The sequence below is a fragment of the Malania oleifera genome, chromosome 10 (assembly GCF_029873635.1).
Source record: "Malania oleifera isolate guangnan ecotype guangnan chromosome 10, ASM2987363v1, whole genome shotgun sequence".
NCBI classification, from domain to species: domain Eukaryota; kingdom Viridiplantae; phylum Streptophyta; class Magnoliopsida; order Santalales; family Ximeniaceae; genus Malania; species Malania oleifera.
In genome coordinates, this window is record NC_080426.1 from 14,801,250 (window position 1) to 14,823,826 (window position 22,577).

The 22,577-nt window shown below is 37.4% G+C and overlaps 1 protein-coding gene across 2 annotated transcripts; it reads right to left on the reverse strand.

Moving 5' to 3' along the window:
* Nucleotides 1-760: 760 nt before the first annotated feature.
* Nucleotides 761-22,577, reverse strand: LOC131165657 (uncharacterized). 2 transcript variants are annotated; one of them, XM_058123631.1, is made up of 18 exons: nucleotides 22,249-22,560; nucleotides 19,483-19,707; nucleotides 19,145-19,211; nucleotides 15,680-15,863; nucleotides 14,441-14,493; nucleotides 13,540-13,628; nucleotides 12,919-13,155; nucleotides 12,635-12,699; nucleotides 6,480-6,540; nucleotides 6,286-6,403; nucleotides 6,117-6,198; nucleotides 5,912-5,984; nucleotides 5,777-5,838; nucleotides 4,558-4,653; nucleotides 4,251-4,405; nucleotides 3,419-3,515; nucleotides 1,307-1,384; nucleotides 761-1,217 (listed from the first exon to the last, which is right to left on the reverse strand). In XM_058123631.1, exons 1-18 carry the CDS (start codon nucleotides 22,253-22,255, stop codon nucleotides 1,110-1,112), a joined length of 1,857 nt encoding a protein of 618 aa, XP_057979614.1. In that variant the 5' UTR covers nucleotides 22,256-22,560; the 3' UTR covers nucleotides 761-1,109. The 2 variants fall into 2 exon arrangements, with proteins under 2 accessions (XP_057979614.1, XP_057979615.1); XM_058123632.1 differs by lacking the exon at nucleotides 19,483-19,707 and having other exon boundaries at nucleotides 22,249-22,577.

The window sequence follows — 22,577 nt, forward strand, 5'->3', positions numbered from 1 at the left end:
ACCGACCAACCAAAGGACAAAGTAGCTTAGTCATTGCACCAATATGCTAAAAAAATATAAGAGACTTGAATGGCATGCATCCCAATTATTGTACCAACATAATTGAAGATAAAAGTATGTACTCCTTCCAGCTCAACGATTACGTTGACATGTGACAGCATAGCTACTGTAATAGCTCACAGAAGGCTCAAACATCTCATACCTTCTCTATTATAATTTTACTAAAAAGATAGGAACCTAATTAGGTTGCGGTTAATCATTGTACCAAACATACCTGATTTTGAAAATCCAATAAGAATACTGTGCCCAGGACCTTGGGCATTGCTCGCTGGCTTGGTGGTTCCACCAAGGAATATAGATTGGTTAAATCCACAACGAGGCACATTTTGAAACCAATCAATTGCCGGTTCAGACCCCAAGTTGCCTTGCACGCTGGTCCTTGATATACAGGTGTAACACCAGAAAAGTGCAACAGCCAAACCCAAACACAAATTTTCAAGTCACAAAAAGTGATGTCTACAGTAGAATCTTGTACGCAGCCCCACAAGCGTAGTGTCCACTGGATAGCATTATAGGTTGCTGTCTGTCTTGGCTAAGACTACTAGAGTTGTAAACAAAAGCACTATATAAACATTGCGCAAGAATTTAGAACTACTGCGATCACTGATACTTCCACTGTCTTGAACAATTATCCTTCATGAATGGCAAGGAAGCCATTGTCAGCTTGCCCTGACACATGCAGTTATGTCAAATGCTCAGATGACGCACCAAACCAAAACTCAAATACATTTTATGCATAATGTCAACATTTCCCCCTGGGGGTATCATTCAGATTTTAGTAATTCTAAAATATTACCTCTCTCTCTCTCAAACACACACACACACACACACACACACACCCCTTCTCACTGAGTTTGCAGATAAAAACATGACATTTAGACAGTGATATTCTCGGGCTATTGATCAAAACTCATGTCCTCAAGACTTCCCAAAGTTCCCACAGCTCCTAGACACCACTTGCAGATGAAGTTGAATTCTGGCAACAACCTAGTTTGACTGTTTTGAGACATGGATTGGCCATCAATGTAGCCACTCAGCCCAGTAGCTCATTATACTTGGACAAATTTGTTTAAAGCAGATACATCCAAAGCGGAAAACTCATTTACAGCACTGAGCACGACAAGTCCAAGTTTCACTGTATCATCCTGGCTGGGTGCCTACAATATTTTTCCGGTCAGTTGCAGTATGCTCGCTGAGTAGCACAGCAGCAATTAGAAAAGCTTTTGTTGGGAAGGGCTAGTATTACCTCAATGTTAAGCGGCAGAACAGGGTCATGCAGCGAGAGTCTCAAAAGGAACCAACCTCCAAAGCCAGAAACTCGAACCTACTCATACAACCACATATGAAAATATGAGCAACAACACGCAAGGAACACAATAAAACAAAATATAAGTAAAAAATTGAAAAGAACAGTGATACAAAAAAAAAAAAAAAAAAGTGGCCTTAAGATATGTTAAAATAGGTGGGTATGGGGAATGGTTGGATAAAAACGAGTTGGGTTATTTATGACCTTTTTTTTTTTTTTTGGAAAAAAGGACGGCACCTCCTATTTTTATGACCAATTTATCCATTACAATCCATTTACACAAAGTTGGTTGTACCCACTTACCACCCTACTCATTTATAATTGGGTTAACCCATTTACAATTAGGTCAACCTATGCACCTTACAGTGAGACCGTCACAGCAAGGCAACCAAAGAGGCATATTCAGTCATGGCAATGCAACTTCAGCCATCCCATCTAGAGCTCATTGGTTCCTAAATACAGCTCCCATATTCTGTGGAAGAGGTACTTAATTGTTGCCTACACCAGTTTGTAGCACAAATACCTAGAAAGGACTACATTCAGTTTTCACTTGATTCCCAAAAAAACTACAAGAAAGGACAAGAAAGGAAAAAGAAAATCTAGAAATTTGAATCAGATGACTATCTCTTGAACACACTCTTTAAGATAGGCTTATAATTGGATTTCTTTTTTCCAATTTTCTGAATCTGTTGAATGCAAATCAAACTAGAAATATCTGGATTTCAAAACATTACTATCTTTGTGGCCTACAAATTCAGAACCCATCCAGCAGTACCAACATTTAGCTTGCACCTTTACTTCGTCTTATGCCCAACAATTCCTGAGGCTAATCACCATCAATGCACATGAATCAAACCTAACTGACCAAAACAATTGCAGAGAACAATTGATGGGTTAGTGTGCTGTGATACAGAGAGCCAGAGAAGGAGAAAGAAGGGGCTGGTGGGCACGGAGAGCATGGAGCTAGAGTTTGAGAATGGCAGGCATCAAGAAACCCTAGTTCACAAGATTAGAGAGAGAGAGAGAGAGAGAGAGAGAGAGAGAGAAACTAAGGCTGAGGGGCTCTTAAACATGCACTGAGTTAACGTGGAAAGACCCATTTCAACCCATTTAATTATTCGGTCAAATAGGTTGACCACTATATGACGCATTTAATTAAACATGTTCACCCATGCCCATTTATTAAATATAGTTTAGGCTGGTAAATGGTAGGGGTGAGAACTGTCATTTTTCCAAGACCTACTTGGCCATGAAAATTTTTTGCCAGCAACGGCATTGAAAACATAACCGTTGGTATAAAAGGGTAAATGTAGCTTTGAAAGAAAACTAGAAAAGTACTTCAGATCTAGTGCATGCAAATTTCTAGCATACATCTGGACAATCATATCAGGCACTTCAGCAAACATGACTGCACACTACAATCTTAAACATAAAATGCCCTTAAAATGAGAATCATTCTACTCCCCAAGTTGCACAATGTCTAGCTCGCATCTCAGAAACTAAGAGCCAGAAAACCAAATTCAAGACGGAAAAAAGTAAAAAAAAAAAATTATAAACACATCAAAAACACAAGAACTTGATTAAGGAGACCAGGTATCTGAAAAAATAAAGATTTCACACACAATTACAGAATAAGAAACTGACATTTGATGCTCTATTGCAATGTCTTGAATTTCATATAATTTGTTTTCCAAATGCAAATGCAGGAGTACTTAATTTTACAGTGTCGAACTTCTTAGATTTAACTATTCCTTTTGGAAGCCACATCCCCTGTGCTAGAGTATCCATTTAGAAAGAGAACTTCCCCTTCATCTTCCCAAACTAAAACCACACAATGGGCCAATGACCAATGCTGATAAAGTCAGTAGAAGAGAATTGCTGGCATATGAACAAGCAAGAAAATGAGAGTTCAATGCATACCGAGGCCAAAATGAAGTGCCTACAATAAATGGTGCTAGAACTAACTTCAGGTGACTGCATACTGCAGTGAGGATGGTACAAATCCTACATAAGACAATTTCAAAAATATGTCTAAAGAGTTGCCAAACTTACGCCTTCATAGTTTTTCGGGGCTTTCCAAAGCCTTGGATCTGAAGCTACAAAGTTCTCCAAATGTTTCAGCACTGCCTCTCCATATTCTCGGAAAGATCTGAAAACTTCATTGTGTCAGTGAATTTACATCAAAGGTATAATCAATAAAAGCTAACCATGTACTCTGCTGAAGCCAAAAATTTTAAAGGAACTGCAATGACCACCCTTAGAGGCCGTGCCTTGGTGTGATGGCAAGTGCCTCCGCCTCAGTATGGGTGGTCTCGGGTTCGAGACTTGGGAGCGGCCTCTCCAAAAATGGGGGTAAGGCTTGCCGACATCCACCTCTCCCAGACCATACTCAAAGTGGGAACCTTGTGCACTGGGTACGGCCTTTGCAATGACCACCCTTGTGCTTCATAAATAACATCAAAATTCTTTCTGGTCTAACACATACCCCCATCAGTTGAAACTCTAAACAATGATACCAATATTCAAGAGACTGCTTGCCCAACTTAACCTAAAGCAACTATTTTGCCCTCATTAATGCGACCTACTCAGAAGGCAGCCACAGAACCAATCTCTATTACTTTCTTAGGAGTCGAGTTGGGCAAATCACCATTTTCAATTAAATACTGATCATTTTCTTAGTTATCATCACCAAACCTGACAGTCAAGAGGTGTAAAGGAGTAAGGAGGCATCAGATGGAATTAATATACCTTATAGGTGATCATTGTTATTTCTAAAAAAGTAAGCGAGTTCCCATTAATAGAAAAGTGAGGAGAGGCAAATATAGCAATCTCCCCCACCATCGCCCTACCCCCACATACACACTGGCAAAGAAAGCTGGCATACCCTCCTTTAAGATCTCCATGATTCTGATCAATCTTCAGCCTCAATTCAACAGCAATGGCTGGTTCCTGCAGACCCTCTACCAAATCAGTCAGAACTTTGCTGCCACCACCTATTCCGGAAGCTCTGGCTGAAGCTAGTTTGTTTAAGAGCTTGACCTGAAGTATATGGAAAGGAAGTAACAAACTTGATATATGACACAGTAAGCATGCAAGATAGGTAATCAGAGCCAAATAGGTATACAATTGCATGGTCAATTAATCTAGCTTGTAAAAGGAAAATTCACAAGGATATTACAGCTAAAGCCTACCATGAGGTATGCACCATCATCAAGCCAGTGATTCTCCTTGAGAGCTCCATGGCCACTGGTTTCAATAGCCAGATGCGACTCCTCTCCGACAGTGTTCTATCAGCATTGTTTGTACTTTCAGTTTATTTAATAAGAGAAAAAGGAAGGAAAAAGGGGATAGAAGGGGAGCTTAAAAGGCATGATCAAAACTTTTTGTGTGAATATCACGAAGTACTGAGTTGGTAACATTAAGAATCACACATGCTACATTAAGAAGCAATATGACAAGAGCTTCTGTATGTGTTCATCATGACTAGTTGAACATACTCAAAATGGTAAAGCTAAGTGCCTCTGTATGAGACTTGAGCTCTCGGTTTGGGCTTTGTTGCGTGCTACTCATTGATAAATACTGAATCAAAGAGCTACTGAACTTAATAAGCACTCTAATAAGTGCTTTTTCAACAAGTACTACAAGTTTTCAGGTAATGTTCTGTAACATTAGAAAATAAGTATTGACTTGACTAATAGCACTGTCATAAGAGTTTAATAGTAACAATAATAGTTTAATTACTCTATTATATCCATATAACTAGCTATGCAGGTAGACACTATGTGTCTGCCCCACAACATTTTTTCTGGGAAGAATGGAAATTATGGAGATAATGGGGTGGTTATAGAAATTGTTAAAAATTTTAAATTGAAATTATTTGGTTAAATGACTTATGTATTATTTTTTTAAGTTACTTATGCATCCGTGCTTTGTAAATGTTGTCATTAAATGATAACACACAAGGCTGAGAACGTTGTAGAAATAACGAGGAAAAATGTTGATTGAAAACTACCTCCCCTTCCTATAATTAATAATATAGATAATATCTTCTTGTTAAATAAGTGGTACCAAATGAAGCCTATGTCAACTACTTTCATCCATCAGTGTCTTGGCAGCTTATTATGCATGCCTGGACAAAGCATTGGCATCAACATTGTTTTTGTCGTCACCTTTTATGCTATATCTGCCTGTCCATGACTTAGACTGCCAACTAGAAGCCTATGTCAACTACTTTCATCCATCTTTGTATTGGCAGCTTATTATGCATGCCCGGACAAAGCATTGGCATCAACATTGTTTTTGTCATCACCTTTTATGCTATATCTGCCTGGACATGACTTAGACTGCCTACTAGCAGCAATGGGTTCAAGTGGTGCACTTAAGTCTGCTCGAGGGAAAATAACATCTTACCAATCGAATAGCCTCATCAATGACATTCTTGTACCCCCTTTTGAACCGGTGGTGCTTTCCTCCTATTAGATATTGTAAATATTGAAACACTCATTATATGAAACAAAAATTATATCATTTGAGTTTTTCTCATACCAAGTTTTTGTTCAATAAATGTAGTCAACCCATCTGAAGTCACACTGTCTGTGACAATAGTTGTTCCCGAATGCTAAGACAAAGAACACGAAAAGAAAAAAATAATTATTAAATTTTGTACAGGAAAAATCCATGTTCTAAAACAACTGCTATTAATGAATCAGAACCAGAACAAAAAAAAAACAAAAACAAAAAAAAAACTCACTTCCTCAAGGATGATTGCAGACATTAAAGCAATCAACCGATTCCGGTTGAACTCACGGCCAGTAGAATCAACCGCAGCAGATCTAAAAGAGAGACTCATTCAGGGCCCAAAGAATTCATGAATATGTTAAATACTTAAAATGAAAAAAATGGAGAGTAATCGCCCTCACCTGTCAACATCTGTATCAAAAATGATCCCCAAATCAGCCTTGTTATCAAGGACAGCCTGGATTATCGCTTTCATTGCTGTCTTGTCCTCAGGGTTAGGAATATGATTCGGAAACATACCTGATCCCACATTTCTAACTCATCCAGATGTACTGCGATTGAAACAAACTAACAAATTTTCAAATTTAAATATTACCATCAGGTTCCAAGAACTGGCTACCAGTAGTGATAGCCCCCAAAGGCTCAAGAACCCTTGCCTGCATTGAGATAAAACACCCTCCATCAATTTGGAGAAAAAATAGCAGCTGCAGAAACACTGCGAATACATAGACCTTCACATGAATTTAACTATTTAAGTTAGAAACATATAACAAAATAAAATTGAATTAATCAGTTCAATTTCACTGCAAAAATAAATCAAAATCAAAATGTTGTATATATGTTTTAAATAACATAATATTTGTGAATCTTAAAAAGTTGGGGCATTGAATTTCTAGTTTCTGGTAGACACAAGGACACACCCAAGGGACGTCCAAAGAATTGACAGGGATATTTAGAAGGAGCATATCTCCCTCTCCCTCAGCCCCTCAATTGCTTCAGATTGTGAGACTTCTCAAAGAGTACCATGAGACTCATCATGGGATACCCCACATCAGTTGTACTTGAGTAGAAGGAAGGGATGCTACCATTATAAATAGCCCTCTCCCACTCCAAAGGAACTGTTCATGCAACCCTTCCATCTAATCTTGGGTCCTTCCATCTAAGCTTGGGCCTGCCTATCATTTAAAAATTTTGAAATATGTGGACAGAAGGCTAAAGCCTTTTGGTATATTTAAAAATCTTGGCCCAATTAAAACCAGAAAATCCAATTAAGTAACCAAAACGAACTACATAGCCAAGTTTGGTTATATGGTTATTCAGTTCACGATAAAAATTAGAAAAGCGAATAAATTTAGTTTAGTTTTTGCATCAACCAAAAATATTGAATAAACCATGTTTATTATTGAGTGGCACTATTGCTAAGGCTCAGTAACTTCTTGTCTGCTGATACCATCAAGTCAAGTAGCAATTTAAATTTGCTCATGTTTGGATTGAAGTACCAGCTATACCGACATTTCAAAAAGCCTTTGCTTTGTTGAGGGACTAATGAGACGTCCCAAACCAATGCACATCTTTCCACAATATTTGAAAATATATGTGTGTCTAGCATTTGGCCACATACAAGATCATCAAGAAAATTCGGGTTCCAAAAGCCAAGATGTTAAAACAAAAGAAAGGTATAGTGAATGGACTGTGAATAAGGCTAAAATTGTTAGAAGGGGAAAATCAAAATTTTAACCAAGATTCCTATCTTCGTGCTTAAACACCACAAAACTAAGAAAGGAGATTGCTCCTTTCAGTAGTGAACGTGTTCAGCCTTCCATGTTTGAACTGTTTTACAAGCTTCTGATATATGCATTGAACCCCACCTCAATAGTTTTAGTGTTTATGAGTAAGAAGACAAGAATGTTAGGATCAATAACAAAGCTCTGCATATTATATTTCCATTAGACTTATCAAAACACGATCTTCAGACATCTTATGCATGGTTGCATGCTATTACATACAGGTTTTGTCTATGTACTGTGTGAACTTGTCTTACAACTTGTCTACTGCCTAAACATTTTACTCTTTTGCAACATATCTGTTTTTCATTTTAAAATCTAAGTTTGTATTTCCTTTAATATTCGAATTATGAGTCTTTAGTGTGTATATTCCTATCATTCAACAAAGATTTTTAAAAAAAGAAGTTGACTTAATCATACTTTGAAGATCTTGCTTAAATTGCATATTTTTGAATACAGATTTTGATTAATCTAATCCTAATTTAATTTCCAAATTGTATTAACCTCTTTTTGAAAAAACTTCAAATCTGTTAACTTCCATGATCATGAACTAAATGATGATCTTACAAAGGTATGATATCCTTCTAAATTCAGCTGCAATGGTTTATTTGGCTCAAACTGCATGATTTTAAATATTTCTGCTACAATTATTTGAATTTCAAATTTGAAATTTAATGGGCAATTATCACCTCAATTGATTGTTTATAATTCTAATTGGATCATTGAGTGATTACCAGCAAGCTACCAAGAAACTCCTCTCTATATATGCTGGAATTGATTCACGGACAATATATACAAAAAGGAGAGAACAGAATGAAACATACTGGAAATTATTCAAAAAAGAAACGACACACGAGAGAACTATTAGATTACCACTTTACCTAAAAGCTTAAGTTGTTAGATTGTAGGCCAACAATGTATATCAAGCCTTAACAAGAACCATTAGATTATTCATGATTATGTCGAGTGCATTCGTGCTTGTGATTTTTGAGAATTTGTCTGTGACTGAAAGCAGTATGTTGTCTTGCATTACTAAGAAGAAGTTGTACTCTTATCTCTTCTCTAGGCCAAAAGTTTTGTACTTTTACAAAGTCAACTGAGATCATCTTTGAACTCATCTTTTGGGTTGACTAAGTAAAAGCCTGAGATATTTTCTTTGAATATTGTAATATCTCTATCTCAAAAATATTTTGCCACAAGTAATCAGTAGTTACTATTGTTCAAACTTGTGGTTTGCTTGTTTAAGCTTCTAGTGGCTAGTTAGCCCGACTGGGTTGTATAACAGAACGTTATTCTTGGCTTGTAGCTGTTTTGGGTTTGTGTTTGTGCTGGTTTTGGACAAAGTTTATCTGAGTGCAGTTCACACAATTGATCGTAATATTGGTTTGATATAGCAGAACTCTCATGCAGTTTACTTGGGGACTGGACCTAGGTCAAGTTTATCAAACCACTATAAATCTTGCTGTCATTTGAGTTTGCTGGAAAGAATACTTATTTGCTTCGTATATTAACCTGATCAATGATTGTTTGGACTTAATTAGTGAGAAAAGGTTTTAAAAACCCAATTCAACCCCCCCCCCCCCCCCCTCTTTCTTTGGGTGCCAATAACCGGACCAACAACCCACAACTATTGTCCTTTCAGGCTGTAAGTTATCTGGTTTTCATTTGGCAAGGTCCTATACCTCTAGCTATAGAAAATTTCTGCCTCTTTTTTTCTCAGTTGCTCAACTTTAGAACTGCATTAGTGTGCACTGGAGCATTTTTAGTAGTTTATTCTTAATTTCTGTTCTTTCATTTGGAGAATAAAATTCCCAGCCACCAAAAAAAGAGGAGGTTGACAAGATCAACACAAGAAACATGGATTGAAATAATAGTGATGAACCAACACTTAAATTAAACATAATGTAAAAGTCTAATAGCATTTTGAAGTCTGGGCTGGCAACCTCAAAAACAGTTCAAAACTTTAAATAAATAGATGATGATAACTGCAAAAACTTGAAATACATTGCTGGCCTTAAAGGTCCTGGGCTCTAGTCTTGTTGCCTGCGTTTGTTGTTTGTTTGTCGAGAATTAACTTATTCCCTATAACGGTTGTTGTTTATCGTTTGTTTAACCCTCACATGCTGTTGGACTGCACATGCGAGGGAGTGTTAAAGCTTGATACACAACTATACATTTTGGGCCCACAACCTAACAGCTTAAACTTTTAGGTCATGTTGGTGCCTACCCATGTATATCAAGCCAGCCTTTGAGGACTCCCCAGTCTTAACATTGTATCAAAGCTAGTTACCAGGAGATCTTGAGTTCTAGTCTCATTGCTTGCATTTATCGTGCAGTGTTTAAAAATTATCGTATTCCCTGTTATGAGTGTTATTTATAATGTGTTATCTCCCCACGTGCTATTAGGCTGCACGTGTGGGAGGAGTGTTAAACAAGAACACTCCAAATAGATGGGAGGCTAGAAACTCTACTAGTATTCTAGAGAGTAATGCATGTCCTTTTCTAGAGAAAATGCTAGTAAGCGGGATTCCAAGATTGAGTTTGGGGGATCTTCTAAGAATGCTGATTCTCGTGGAGTTGAAAATCAGGATTTTATTGTTGGTTTGGAAGGGAATTTAGATGATAAGGGAGTCAATTCGGATAATTAGAAGAGTTGAAACGTGGCTCATAATAAGACTCTGCAAATGGGCTTTGAAAGGAAGAAGTATTTTGAATATAATCAGGATTCATCTAGTGACCGAAAAAAACAAAACAAAACAAAACAAAATCTTTAGTGGAGGAGCCAATCGTTGAGAGGGTTAATATAAGTAATGATAGTAAAGAGAGAGGGGAGGGGGATGTATCAGATGATAACGTGGGTAGTGATGATTTAGAAATTGACAAGGGTTTACTTTTGGATCAAATTTGGGAGCAACAAGGATTTTCTTCCAACTCTTTTTCTGATTCTCTAGAGGATTTAACACATGTGCCACCTCCTCCTCTAGAAGGTTTAGATGGAATTAATATTTTTGAGGATGATATTTCTATAGAAGAACTGAAGGTAAAAGATGGAATTCAACCCGCTCCAGTTCAAGTATCTACTGATAAAGACATTCAAACTCAACATATGCTGGATAGCTTGGGCCTCATGTTGGCTGATCATGGAGGAAATGAAGTTAGGCTTGATGGGGTAAATCTAAAGTGAAGAAGGATCATAGGGAATTAGCGAATTTGAAGTGTTCAGTGAACTATGATAAGAAGGGATTAAAGAGAGGCTTTCTTGGTTAATTTCAGATTTTTATTTTTATTTTTTTCATTTTTTTATTTCCTTTTTTGTTCTTTTAACTTTTTTTATTTTTCTTCTTTTTGAGGATTTAGTATCCCTGCTCTGATTGTAAATTCTCTTTCTCAATATATCTTTCATTATCAAAAGAATAAAAAACAACAACAACAAACCAAGCCTCAAGTCCCACTAAGTGGGGTCGGCTACATGAATCCTTTTCTACCAATTTACATGATCTTGGGCAATTTCCTCTGACAAATTCAGGGCTATTAAATCCTAACTCACTATCTCATCCCATGTTATTTTAGGTCTACCCTTTACCATTCTATTGCCCCTCAAGGTAACTAGCTCACTCCTTACTGCTGCACTATTTAGCCTATATTGCAAATGCCCAAACCATCTAAGTTGTCCCTCACTTATCTTATCTTCTACAGGAGCTACCTAACTTGGCACGAATATGTTCATTCCTTAATTAGTCTTTTAATGTTATACCACTCATTCACCTTAGCATGTGGGGGAGTGTCAAAGCTTGAAATAAATTGTTGGCACACAGCCTAATAGCTTAAGGCTTTAGGTAAAGTGGAAATCTAACAATAACAAAAACAACAATTGTTTTGAAAGAGAGGGGCATTTAAAAAAAAATGAAAAAGGCTTGGGAGATTCATGAAAGAGAGGGATCAGCTTTGGAGATTCATGTCAGCATAATAAGGATTGGATCAAAAAAGCTGGGAGAGAGCACATGAAGTTGGAGTTTGGAAATCCACTAGGAAAGGGTGTGATGATTTTTTTCTCCCTCATAAGCTTTCAATTTTAGCATGATATGGTGCAACCATTCTCCCCAAAGCATTAAATTGCTTTCCATTTTCAGTTTGTCCTGTAACACAGATGCCCTTGTCAGTATTCATCTTCAAATTTCTGACCAGGGATTTTCTGGTACGTTCCCCTTGAATAGAAGTGCTTTCAGGCTGGGAAAATGGCCAGATTACTGATTATTATGGTAGTTCATAAAAAATCTGCAGAACTCAGCTATTGGTCCAAATTAAATCCAGGACAAGAATGGTAGATTTACAGTCGGATCTTATTATAGGAAACTCAATCCACAGGCTGAAATTTGTAACAACTTTCCCTGGAAGCCCATTTGGATAACTGCAGCACCCCCACAAAAATGGCCTTATTTGTGCGAGAGGCAACTATGAGAAAACTCTCACTGTGGATAACCTGCAGAAAAGTGGACTGCCTCTCATTAAGAGGTGCTTTTTGTGTTTATAAAATCCTGAACCTACTGATACATCTTTTACACTGCTCCTGGACCAGAACACTTTGAGATTTAGCTTTCTCTCTGACCAAACAGCAATGTTACTTCCAAAACAGTGAAAGAAGAGCTGTGGGCCTGGAAAGGCATTTGCTCCAGCAAGGAGAGGACAAAAGCTTTTTGTCCCTTATTCTCCTTGTCATCTTTTGGTTAGTTTAGAGGAAAAGAAATAAGACAGCTTTTGAGGAATCAGCCATGCCCATGCACATTACCGAAGACCTGACAGACGTTATGGTTTATTTTTTGTTGACTCCCTTGTAATTCTTGATTTTTTTGACAACCTGCAATGCAGAAGATTCCCTTTGTTTGTACTAGGACTACATCCCCTTGATGCCCTTTAATGAATTTTTATTTTCCAACTTAAAAAATAGCACTTCAAAAAAGAAACTTACAGCAAAAAACCCTCCAGCTCCATTCCCTGCATCAACAACTATATGGAACCCCTCCAATGGTTTCTCTGAGCAAAAAAATACCAAACAATAACTAGTATAAGATTCAGGAAAAGAGCGCCAAAGGATGAAAGGGGTGGTGAAAGTAATGTCGATCAAAACAAAGCTAGACTAATACACAAGATGAAATTAAATCACACAACATGAAAAAAAATGAATTAACCCTCCAAAGAGAGTTTTAAATTTCCATTACTAAAGATAAATGAAACATCTCAGAATACAGTTACCTATATTTCCTGCTGCTTTGCGTACTGCCTCTACAAGATTAGATGCATAAACAGTCATATAGTCAACTCTTTTCACTGAAGCAGAGGCATTTCTTTCTGAAGTTATCAATCCTTCAGATGCAAAGTTATTGTATATATTTGCAGCACGCTCCAAGATGTCTCTAATGTCAGCTTTTCCAAGCCCTCCAGCATTTGTGAAGAATTTGAATCCATTCCTGTTGTATGGGAGATGACTTGCTGTTTCCAGAACACAAATAAAAAGCTTCACTTAATGAAAACAGCACATAACAAAAATATTCTTACCGCAGTTCAAAGGCATCCCTATTTCAATAGGGGTGTCCCCGGGCCAAAAGGCTCCCCGCTTCGCAAGGGTAAGGGGAGGGTCGTCACAGTGTATGCAGCCTTACCCCTACTTTTATGTAGAGAGGATGGCATCCCCATTTCTATCATGTTGTTAAATTATGTAAACCCGAATGGCAAAGTAATTAAAAAGCATCCAAACCTGGGTAAGCTATAATTCTAATTGAGATAAAAAATTAATTGGCAGTTATGGCCATATTATGTGGCTGTATTCTCAAGCAGCACCCAAACCCATTGAGAAAAAAAATCAATCTATATTACCTGTTATCATAATAGACCCATCAACTGGGCATGAAAACTGGTCGTCACAAGTGAGGGTGCTATTAAACATTGCTGGTGTAGATGCTAATCTACAGAAGGCATTTATATTAATCAGCATAGGCAATGATATTAATCAACATTTCCAGGTAACAATTAGTAACAGAAAAAACAACAAAGTTCCTCTGATGATTGTACAAGAATTTCAAGAAATATTAAAAACACTAGCATCATTGCCATAACCACGACGCCATATAACAGGTAAATTACAAAACTCTCCATACAAAAGGGGACGTGAACCCCACAATTAAATTTAACATGCTCTCCACTCACTCTCTCTCTCTCTCTCTAAAAATATATTTTATCGTGCAAATATTGGTCAGAAGGACTGCCTTTTTTTCCTTATCTTAATATATTGTCTTTCTCATTTTAATGTTACACCAAAACAAAAAAACTTAAAGCAAAATGGTTAGTATATATAAAGCAGGAGAAAAACTCTTCGCTCCTCCCATCAGTTGCCAACCTTCAATTTTATCCTCATTTCATTTCATCAAAGCACAAGGTCATCTTTCTAAAAATTTTGTCCCTGATGTCATCATGTCAACCACTTTTTAGTAACAGTAATGGCAAGGGTTATGACCACAAAGGGTATTAAAACTCAAGGGATGTAAGATCATTATCTGGAACTGCAAAAGAAGTGTGAATGTCGGAAGCCTCAAAGGAGGTTCTTGCAATTTGCCCAGAGTTAAATGCAAAGCAAATGATTACACCCGTTATGGGCAACCAGCTGAAGTAGTTGGGGATCAATAACTAAATATTGAAATGATTTTCAAGCACAAAATCTCTGTCAACACAATTATAGCCTGCAAAACAGTAACAAAGATTGAAAACCTTCACCACTCACCCATATTGAACCACATCCAGACCAGCCGCAGCGATTCCTAGAGAAACTGCATCCTGAAAGTTGAATCATCTCTCAGTAACTAATAAAATTAGTAGTTTGTAAATTTCCCTAATTAAACTTGCCACAAAACCAAAAAGGTAATAGAGTAGGATTCCTCTTAAAGACACTCTACATTCTGCATTATGTTTATATAACAATGGAAAGATCAGCTAAGATGCACAAGCTTGATGAATGCAACATTATCAGAGATCTTTCCTTCAATATTACCTCCAGAAGCCGGATTTTACCTATGATCTAAACTTTACTCCTGCATAAACAGCTGCAGAGATTCCAGAATTATGTGATTCTAATTGAGCAAATGTCAGTTGAAAAGAAGTGGCCTTTCTATCATCTAATGAGCACTCCAAGAGTTCAATTGGGAACAATATGTGAGTGCCACACTAATCAGAAGTTTAGAACCATAAATACGTGTGCATGTGAGACATTGTGCAACTCAAAAAATAAAACATTATCATAAGTTGACAAGATTTAGATGAACAAACAGCAAGTCACCAACTTCATATTAGACTTAATAAAGGGTACTTATTGGTGCACAAATGACCTGAATATTAATGCTCTCCATTATTTACAATCATTGGTTACAGCAATAGAGAGTGATATGCACAATGGAAAGATTTTTCGATGATATCCTTTTTTTTTACTTCTCATTTCATGGATCACAAAACATAAAAAAACAGGCGTCCCTCAGCCACAAGGCTCCCCACTTTGTTAGGTAGTGGGAGGGTAGTCACAGTGTATGCCTTACCCTTGCTTTTATGGACAGAGGTTGTTTCCCTGGACTCGAACCCATGACCAAATGGTCACAAAGGAGCAACCTTACCATTGATCCGAGGCCCTATGGATCACAAAACATAGATGCACCAAATATCTTATTACATATTTTTGTTAAAATTAAAGAGCAGAGGAGGTCCTACTTATAAGGGTCTCAACACCAATTCTTTGCCCTTTCTCCTCAAAAGCCATGGTACAAACACGACAACTTGAAAAAGATAAATGGCAAAAAGGCACATAGGGAGGCAAGTCCTGCTATCCATAAAAATTCTCACACAAAGAGAGATAGTATAACAAACAAATAAATATCACGTCAGCTATTCAAGGATGAGATAAATTCCAGTTGTTCATTTGGATAGTCAAAAGCTTGCTTTTACTGATAATGAATAATTCATTGAAGATAAATACCTGAAGTTTTAGCGCAGATATTCGGGAGTCATGACCAATGGAAATTTTCAGATGTTGAGATGCATCAGCTTTCTTCTTTTCGGATAACCATGCAGCAAAGGCAGCCGCTATGGCTTCTGCAACTTGTTCTGTTAGAGTAACAGGTTCTCCCTCCACACCAGGAACAGCAACACCTCGGATATCACTGTAAGAATGAGCATTAGTCTATGTGGAACAATACCAACCATGTGCTTGTTAGAGTAGAAAAATATATAAATAAGAGGCAATCACATCACCACAGCTTGAAAGCCACATTAAAAAATATTGGCAATAATGTTTCATGATAAATAAACGATATCTTCAAGGATCCATGTCTCCATGATGTAACAGAGTTCCACATTGGTTATCAACTACAAAATGCAATTGGGACCAACTAGACAGGTGCGAAGTTATCAAAAAATAAGCAAACCAAAAAAGAAAAGGAAAAAAGACAGAGATCCTTCAAAGCGTAAAGGAGATACAAAGACAAAGTGCCATATGGATGCAAAGTACTGGAGTCTATGCTGTTGAGATGTTATTATAGGAATGAAATAGAATGTCACTGAGAACAGCACCCTTTCTGTTAACAGATCACCTTCTTGGACAGAAGTGAATTCTCTTGTGCATTCCTAGTTAATAACTCCCAGTTACTAAACTCACATTGTATAACATGGATAGTTAACCTCTTCCTGTTCTTTATTCCAATTGCATTCTAATTCATCATACACCATTCTGTTCTGACATTTGAGAACCACCATCAATAACTCGGTGTAGACCTGAAGTACTCCTTTGTTCTATAGTCTTAAGGCTACTTGCAACTAGCCAATTAAGATTCTTATATGCATGAATTATAGCTAATCAATTCTCTCGGAAGGGCACAATTATAGCAAGCAAACACATTATGATGAGAAACATGTTTTCGCGTAATGCTTGTATTTGCTCTATAATTAGCCCAAGATGGATTAAGGAATAATTACGAGGCTAAAACCCAAAAAAAAAAAAACAACTTATAGCCCCTTCGTACTATATATAATGATTTCATTACCATAAATAATAAACAAAGAAAAAAATGTGACATCGTTCTACTTTAAAGAGACCCATATCCAGTGGCAGATTCAAAGGGGGCCAGGGGCGGCTCCAGTTTTTTAAATCCTATTATAATTTTAAATTTATTCGCTAATATTTCACAGTTGCCCCTTCTAGAAAAAATTGTCCCTCCTTACTCTAGTCCAAATTTAGAATCTAAGACCTGTCAAGATCAATCTATGTCTTGTTCCTCTAGATCCTAAGGGAAAAATTATCTTCTACTAAGTTATAAATAAAAATATAACTAAAGTATTTCATAAAATATGTTTACAATATTCGTGTACTCTTTTCTCGTATATTAAATACTAAAACTTGAATCTTTCTCCAAAACTTCAAAAAATACAATTTACTTAAAACTTCTTATATACCCAAGCTTAAATACTTCAATGAGTTCTCCTAAAATGAATCATGATGACATTGTGATAAGTTACAGCAAAGCAAATAAAAAAATCTACACTTAATGAAAATAATTTTTTGGACAAAAGACACTGACCTCCCTTGAGTTTTGGCAAAAAGGATGGACCTCCTTGAGGTTTCAAAAATCCCCGACCCTCCTGAGGTTTCAAAAGTTTCACACACCTCTCTTGACATTTGATTTTTGGGACACTTATATCCATGGATTGTCTTTTTGCTAAACATAAGAGGAAGTCCGTGTTTTTTAGCAAACCTCGGGAAGGTATGTAGAATTTTTGAAACCTCTAGGGAGGTCCTTGAGATTTTGGAAACTTCGGTGGAGGTCTGTGGCTTTCCATCAAACCTCAAAGGAGATCAATGTCCTTTACCCTAATTTTTAATAAAATATTCATTTTACTACTCAAAAATTCAGTTCTAGAACTTATTCTAACATTGATAAAGCTATATTCTGATAATATGCTTGTTGCATACTTAATACACACACATACGCACACGTATATATATATATATGTACACATGCATTTTTGTGTATATCATATGTTCATTTTTTCAAATACAACAATTTTTTATCATTGTTTCTTGAAAAAAAAAATTAGGCATTGAATCAACAATTTTCTCAAAAATAGATTGTCTCCAAACTATTGAAAATGAAAAATTAAAACATGTAAGCATAAAAATTAGTGTATAAATATATTCAAGACTATTTATTATCTATAGTCACATTTTTATTTTTTAAAAAATAAAACTTAATATTAGAATTGCTTATAGAAAAAGGTTATGGCTTGGAAAAATAATAAGTTAATTACTTCATCACATTTCAAATAAATATGAAAAAAAGTATAAAACATTGTACTGCATATTTTTTTTTTACTGAGTTTAGCTTTGCTCCCCTTTTCACAAAATTGTTATCTGTAATTGCCCATGCCCAAGTTCCAAAGCTTTGGGTCTGCCATCCCAGCCACAACTTTCCTACTCCAACCCCTAACCACTGGATTTCTTCGAAAAGGAACCGTACTTCTCCCCAGCCATTTCTAGTTAAGATATGAAAGTGCAACTCTCTCTAAAACGGTGAAGTGAGAGAGGAGGGAGGATGTCATGAGTATGGTTTTGAAAAATGACCATTTCATTTTCTTTTTACCTACCTTTTAGATTGAGAAAGGAGAAGTTACACTTTAGCATCACTGTATTGCACTAATCGCTAGACCTCCCCAGCAGCAGCATTGCAGCAATTGAGTTTAACCACCAAGTATGAGACTCCCAGGAAAATCTCAACGACCTTCAACAAAAGGGTACACATACCCAAAACCGATACATGTGGGCAAGTAGAGAAAACCCTAGAAGTACAAAACAACTCTACCTGAGAAACATGGCAAATAGCCCAGCTACTTCAAATGAAGGATCGCCACCTCAAAAATGGGGTCGCAACAACCGGCCCAAGCAAAGTTTTGCAAAAAACACAGGTCTCTGCAATTCAGACCAAGGTGAAGCTTTCGAATTTCAGCATATTGAAAGTTGTCTATGAATTACTGAATGCATTAGTAACTATGCATGTGATCTAAGAATGATTATGGAAGTATGATGCCTCATAGGTATTTAACCACTTTGGCCTCTCAGGATCTTTTGTCCTCAGGTATCCTATGCAGAGTAAACGAACATACTACTACTACTCTCCCCCCGCCCTCTCCACCCCAAAAAATAATAATAATTAAATTTTCATCTTAAAAGCAATGCAATAATCAGATGTAGATCATGACTCCAATTAACCATCCATAGCCACAAAAAAAATATTAGATGAAAAGTTGGAAACAATAAACAGAAAGATTATCAATGTACTAAATCAATTTTTTGTGAAAATTTTCAAGATAACTAAGTTCGTCTAGATGGAAATTTAAATTCAACCATACACTATGTTTAACTTTAACCAGATGGTTTGGGCATTGATTCTACCTGCCATTTTGAAGCTTCAGAAAGTCAACCTTTTCAAGAGGCAGAACTGCAGTAGTAGATGGAGCAGCTGCAGGAAAGTTCACAAACTAATAAATAATTATCATAAATAAAGAATATGTTCACAGACATGGTATTGGCATGATCACAGCAGCTCAAATTGGTCTGCCTCTTTTACATAACCAACATGACATAACAATGAAACAGAAATACTTATTTTTAGAAATTATGGATCAAAACTCAATGTAGAAATAGAATGGCCGTGTATATGAAATATTTAAATGGTGAAATGTGATGATTGCTTATGATATCAACCTGGATAGTGAGAGTCTAGAACAGACCGTTGCAGAAAACAGTTCGTTGGTTAACAAAACCACTCTGGTATTTTGGTACGTTGCGCAATTGCATGGAAGAGAAGGCAGTCCATGCTAACTTCCTTCCTTGAAAGGGAAGAAAGCTGCGCACGTCAGGGTCACAATAGTTCCTTCGGTATTGGGTGCCAAACTGCCTATTTTGTTGGCAGCAATGTGCTTGAAAAATATTTTGGATAACCTTCCCTGAAGTTGCTGCATGGAAATTTGCAATTTCTATCAGCTTCCAGTCTAGTAAGAGTTTAATCAAAAGCCAAAAATTTCTTGTGCAAAAACCATTTTAAAAGAAATTTAAATTTTCATTATTGATCATGTTGCTTACAAACAGAGATTAACAGATATGGATTTAAATCTTGAGGCATAATTTGTGCTAGAGGTGACAATGAAGCTACATACGGCAGGAATTGTGTACAAATAATTGGGTGCTTTGTGTTGGTATGTTTATCTGTTATTTTCCAAATACACTAATCAGAGGCCGTTCTGCATGAATTACATAAAAATAACTACGTGCAATATTTTGCAACCCTTCTCCATTTTCGACAGCAAAAGTACAATTCAATTCCCATTCATTCACAGCCTTTAGCAAGCTAAGTTCACTCCTTTTTTCAGTCGAGGACACTTTCACAAGAACAAGAAGCTAACAATCCAGCACACTCCAAACAGTAAATCACTTCTCATCAAACAACTTCATGATTCTTCGTAGCACCTTGTAAGTTGTAAGCCCAAAGCTTCACAAACCTGCACTCCGAATATCTTAAGGGAACATCATCCAGACCCCAAGGGAGAGAAGCATGGGATAGAGTAACAAACAATAACCCGGGCATTATATACGGACTCATAACGCACTAGTGTGTCGACAGAGACATAGGTAGCCTGAAAGCATGCATGATAATTCAAAATTCCAACTAAAGACCTAGTGGGGTTCAGCTTTGAAGGGACAGTTTCCCTGCTATCTAAAGGTGTGTTTGGATGAAGGATTTTATCAGAGAAAAGGAAAGAAAAGGAAAAGGAGGAGAAAACTCATTTTCTATTATATTTTTCTTTTTTATATCAAATATTATTGAAAATAAAAATTGTAATAAACCCACTTGAAATGGAATGAACTCAACACAATTTGTAATGAACTCAAGCGAGTGATAATTCCTTGAATGAATTACTTGCAAGAGAATGAAATTACAGAGATGAACTGAATTTAATACTCCAATGCATACAAAGGAAATGGAAATAAGAAATAACAGGTTGGCTGGTTCGAGAGAGCCACTCTCCAGAAACAAAAAAAACAAATTGATTCCCAATTTTCTACTCCCCTTGTATTCCCGCTGACCCCTAACTTTATACATAACAAACTCTAACTAACTATTCTGGAATACCCCATGCGCTCTACTACAGTTGGCCCCTTAACACTTAAGAAACTAATGAGCCGTTGAGGGAGTTCGGCCCAGCACCCAGCCCAGCTACCACGTGATCCACGCCTCAGCCCACGACGACTCGGGCTGCGAAGAGCTGACCTGCCAGTGGCCGACCCACCCAAACCCCCCACTCGGTTCGGCCTCTTCTGCCGACCTCAGCTCCGAACCCTCGGTCCGAACTCCCCTGCGCCCAGCCATTTCGTCCGAGCCCCTCAAGCCCTCTGCTCGATCTCCCCTGTAACGAACCACCTCGTCCGAGCCCTTCAACCTGCTCGGCATCTTCAATCTGACAATCAGCTCGGAACCCTTCTATTCGAGCTCCCCTGTAGCGAACCACCTCATCCGAGCCCTTCAACCTGCTCGGCATCTTCGATCTGACGATCAACTCGGAACCCTTCTGTCTGAGTTCGCTAGTGACAAGTTACCTTGTCCAAGCCCCTGGATCTGCTCGGATTCCCCTCTGGTCGGTATCTCCGACCTTATTCATGACAAAAATTTATCTTAACATGATTAAAAATATAAAAAAGTTAAATATTATTAATATATAGAATCAAAATATTTTGATTTGATGTATTGTTCATTTTATTCTTCAATTTCTTGATATTTTCCCTTGACCTCGCTTTCCTTCTTTCAGGGAGTATATTTGTTTTTTTCCGTTAGTAGAGTTCCTTCCTTCTCTTGCAGGTTTGCTATAAAATACAAATTAACTCGATCTGCTGATGGGCGGGAAGGTTTCAAAAGCCTTTCCCTAGGGCAAGTCTTCTCTCTTCGAGAGAGTTGCAGTCCTAAACCTAAGTCCAAATAGAGTCAGTATCAATAGTAGCTCTCTCCTCTTTAGCTGGGGATTTTCCAATAGGGAAAAATAGAAGACCGATCATATGTCCTTCAAGCCCAAAGCCAAATACATTTTCAAGTTCCTAACGGAGCCCAACGGAATCGCATTTAAAAGGTTAAAACAGTGGAAACACGAATTTCCCAGAGTTGAGTTAGTGGAATTGAAACTTGAAATGGAAATTGCAGCTTGCCCTGTACGAAGGGAAACGGAACTGAAGTCGAATTGAGAATAATCAAAACGGGCACGAGAAATTCCACAGTAGAACTACAATCAAAAATTCAAGATTATCGAACTCCAGGGCATCCGCATTCCCAAAAAAAAAAAAGCAGCCTTCTCTAAACAAGCATTTTAAGCTAACCCAAACAGTGCAGCTGAATCAAGGAAAAATAAAACGATACCAATACCAAAACATGGAAACAGAAATGGGAAATAACAATAGGGACCATCGAAGAGAGTTGGATATAAGGAAAAAACATTAGAATCAAATTTCACCTGCCATCGGATAGCTGGGTTCACGCTTATTGCAATATCCTCGCGAACAGACAGACTGATAGAGGGGAGATGGAGAAATAAAAAATCAGAGTACAGTCGTGGGCCTCTAGGAGGAGTAGCTGGGGCTGGTGGCTTCTAGAGGGCGCAGGGTGCGCAAAGTCCACCAACCCTCTACACTGCTGGCGCCTGGCTTGGCGACCTTGACGAGGTGGTGAGGCAATGGGACTGGCCAGCGCGTCGTGGGTGATGATTGCGAGGATGCGTGAATATGCTAAATGACAGGGACTGGCATGGATCCGTGCAAGCAGATTGGAATTACACGATTTCAT